The sequence below is a fragment of the Marmota marmota genome, unplaced genomic scaffold (assembly GCF_001458135.2).
Source record: "Marmota marmota marmota unplaced genomic scaffold, marMar, whole genome shotgun sequence".
NCBI lineage: Eukaryota > Metazoa > Chordata > Mammalia > Rodentia > Sciuridae > Marmota > Marmota marmota.
In genome coordinates this window covers 4,965,972-4,969,454 of record NW_026000001.1, presented here as the reverse complement: position 1 = coordinate 4,969,454, position 3,483 = coordinate 4,965,972, and the positions used below count along the sequence as shown (strand labels likewise).

The 3,483-nt window shown below is 65.1% G+C and overlaps 1 protein-coding gene across 1 annotated transcript in view; it reads right to left on the bottom strand.

Annotated features, from left to right (window-relative positions):
* The window catches only part of Th (tyrosine hydroxylase), a 7,169-nt gene extending 4,117 nt beyond the window's left edge, over positions 1–3,052 (bottom strand). The window contains exons 1-2 of the mRNA XM_048807620.1: positions 2,790–3,052; positions 843–1,073 (exon numbers count right to left, since the gene is read on the bottom strand). Of these exons, the coding sequence (XP_048663577.1) occupies positions 843–1,073; positions 2,790–2,879 (321 nt within the window). The 5' untranslated portion in view covers positions 2,880–3,052. The remainder of the gene's footprint in view (positions 1–842; positions 1,074–2,789) is intronic.
* Between the last annotated feature and the right edge of the window lie 431 nt (positions 3,053–3,483).

The following is a 3,483-nucleotide window of genomic DNA, read 5'->3' as shown; positions in this document are numbered from 1 at the left end:
GAGATGGAGCGTTGGAGGGGGAGCGGGCCGGGTGGGCTCCCGGGGAGGGGGCACTCACAGGAGACTGTCGCCCAGACTTCTGTGAGGCTCCTACTCCCTGGTCAGGGCTTGCTAGAAAACTGGTTTCTCTCTAAAAGTCCCCCCAGGAGCCTTCACAGCTGTGACCTTGACCCCACTTCCAGATGACCTTGCCTGTGTGTCCCAAGGCCATGCCCAGACAGCCTGACTCCCGGGCTGCTGGTGGAAGGACTGCCTCCCTGGTGGCCTCATCTGGGCGACCCCCATGCCCACGGCTGATGGGTGGGCCTGGACCCCACCAAGCAGAGGACCTGAGACTCAGGCCCCTGAGGATGACGGCTGAGCGTTCAGGGGCCTGGGGGGCAGCGTACTCCCACCCACCTCTCAGCATCCAGCAGCAACCTGGGGCCACATAGCAGCTCTGGGAGACCAGGGGACAAGGAGGCTGGCTCTCGTATCATTTGGGAGTTTCCCTGGAAGCCAGGTCACCCACCAGGACAGTAATACAATCCGCTACCACCTTAGCCACTGCCTCCAGGGACAGTTGGGGGACACCATGATCCCTGCCCCCACTTCCCAGGCACCCTGCTGGGGCCCCCTCTCATCCCACCCTGTGTGTGAGGTGTTGGGGGACGAGGGGAGCGGGGGGTCCAGGTGCTCCAGACTAGGCCTGGTCTCCTCACCTCTGTGGCCCTCGGGGACCTGGGCAGTCACGTTTCTGCCTCAGAGGGGACACAGACCATCCTCCCACTTGGCCCTGTCCACACACACCCACAGTGGTGAGCCCAGCCTGCCCCAGGGCACAGGCTTGCCACTGCCCTCACCTCAAACACCTTCACAGCCCGGGACAGCGAGCAGGGCTTGGTGCCCTTCAGGGAGAAGAGCAGGCTCAGCAGGGCCTTCCCATCCTTCTCCTCGAACGCCACGGCCTCCAGGGGGTCTCCGGGCTCCGAGGAGGCTGCTGCAGCCGCCGCCGCTGCCGCCGCTGCCGCCGCCTCCCGCTCCTTGCGGGCATCCTCGATGAGGCTCTGCCGCCGCCCGATGAAACGTGGGGACTGCAGGACAGGGACCCTGTGCATCTCCTCATCCTGGAGCCCCACCGACCCCACTCTCGGGGGGCCCAGTCAGGCTGCACAGCCACACCCAGGAGCACGCCTCTGCACCTGTGCCTCTGCTGGGGTGGGCTGACCGGGGCCGCCCTCTCCAGGCTCCGCCTGCCCACAGGCAGCCGGGCTGGAGAGTGCTGGACACCATGGCAGAGTCAGGGTGAGAGGGCATTGGTGGGTGCCTGGCCATCGGCCTCTCAAGAGACTCTGTGTCACCCGTCCCCAGGACTGGCTCTCAGTGGACTCAGGACCTGCCTGTCCTGCTCCCCAGATGGTCAGCAGCCAAGTCCCAGGAAGGAGTGCACAGTGTCCTTGGCTCAGGCAGGAGCACCCAGCCTCCGCCCAATGTGGGTCCTGTCCTTCCTCAGCCAAAACACGGGGTCAAGGCCCTTCCTCGCACCCTCATCTGGACAAGGTGCTTCTCAGCCCAGCACCCAGCCAGGTGATCCCCTCTCCTGATCCTCCCCCGTCAGGTCCCCACCTCTGCAGCCTTCCCCGCTGGCCCCTCTCCTGGTCAGCTCCTCGTTCTCCACCACCCCACTGCTCCAGGGCAGGCTGCCTGTGTGCAGACACTGTTGGCCGCGTCCCTTCCAACAGTCCCTGGGTCAGTGTGTCTGACCCCCTCCAGCCTGCTCAGGCCTGGACCGGGAGCCGTCAGCTCATCACTCAGAGCTGAGCTTCCGAGGAGCCCTGGGTCCCTGGCAGGAGTCTCCTCCCCAGTTCCCCGGGCCCTGGGCTTCCTCAGTGAGGCTCTGCCACAGCCCATGGAAATGGAGGGAGGGGCAGAGGCCCTCTCGTCCTGACTCAGGGGAGGGTTTTGCGGCCACAACCAGGGCCGCAGTCCCAGCCTGGGAAGAACCCATGAGGTTGGGTAGGCCCTGGAATCCCTGGGAAGAGGGAGTTGGCTGGAGACCTGGTAGCGGAGCTCTCTTGACCCAGCTTTCCCTGAGAAGTGCCTGGAGATTCAGTTTCTGGGAGACATTGAGGTCTCTGAGCAGAACCTGTCTTGGGTGAGCTGATGGTTCCGAGTCCCTAGGCTGAGAGCCCCCAACCGTCTCCTGCAGCAGAGCTTCCCAGCCGTCCGCCTTGCACCCCCTTACACTTGGGTGCCCAGGTGCCAGGCCTCCAGGGAGCAGACGCGTGGCAGGGGAGGAGGGCGGGTGGAGTGAGGGGAGGGCCAGGTCACACTGGCACCCAGAACCTGGGCCTGCACCCCTGTCTGCCTGGACCCCCACTGTGAGCTGCCGCCAGGACTGGGAATGGTCCTGGCCCCCTCCCACTGCAGGTGAGCCGCTGGTTTGCTGACGGGCAGCTGAGCAGAGAGGCTCGGTGTGTGCCGTGGCTTGCTCTGGGCTCCTCTGGCAACCCTGGCCGAGGGCAGTCATGGGGTTCCCTCCCAAGACCCCAAAGGGGGATTTTTTCCCAGTTCATGAAACGGGACCACAAACCTGGAGAGACTGGCACAGGGCAGACAGGCACTGTCCCACTCGGAGTCCAGCAGGACACAGCAGAGACACACACCAGGAAACAGGGACGGCTGCCAGAGCTGGACCCACACCAACCCCGGGCACCCATCTGGCCTGGGGCTGCCCGTCACCCACGGGAGACAGAGGCTGCTCGGGCATCTGGTGCACTCTGGCCAACAGTCCAGGGCACTCCCCTTACCATGATAGCCTCTGCCTGCTTGGCGTCCAGCTCCGAGACGGCCCTTCGGAAGCCCTTGGGCTGCGGCGTGGTGGCGCTGGGTGTGGGCATGATGTGGCGTGGTGGTCCAGGACTCTGTCTCCACAGCCCTTACGGGCGGCCTCTTAAAGGCTGAGCTGACGTCAAAGCCCCTCTGGGTCCTCCACCTCCCACCTCCCGCCTCCGCCTCCCTCTCGCTGCCTGCTGTGCCTGAGGGAGGCAGGGGTGGGCGCGGAGCGGGGGAGACGCCGGAGAAAGGGCTCTGTCCCATTAGATCTAATTGCCTCCATGTCGCAGGCACCTGCCTCTGAATCACCCTCAGTCCTGCAGCACATGGACCAGGGGTGGCTCACGCTCTGCAGGGGCAGGGGACAGCTGGGGTCCCTGCAGCCCCACACCCAGGGTGCATAGAAGATTCTTTACCAAATTTTCCCACAGGCCCAGGGTCATGTTTCCATCAGAGGCAACCTTCAGGCTTGGCGTCTGCCTGTGACCCCAGCCCTGCCTGCCCATTTGGCCCCGGTGCTGCCTCTGCGGTGTGGTCCAGTAGGCTGTGGAATGTCCCAGAAGGCCATCCCTCCAGTGTCTCTAAGGAGACAAAGCCCCCTTCACCCGATTCAGCCCTCCCCAAGTGCGCCAGGAGGGGATGCCCACCCACCATGGCAGCCCCACCGCC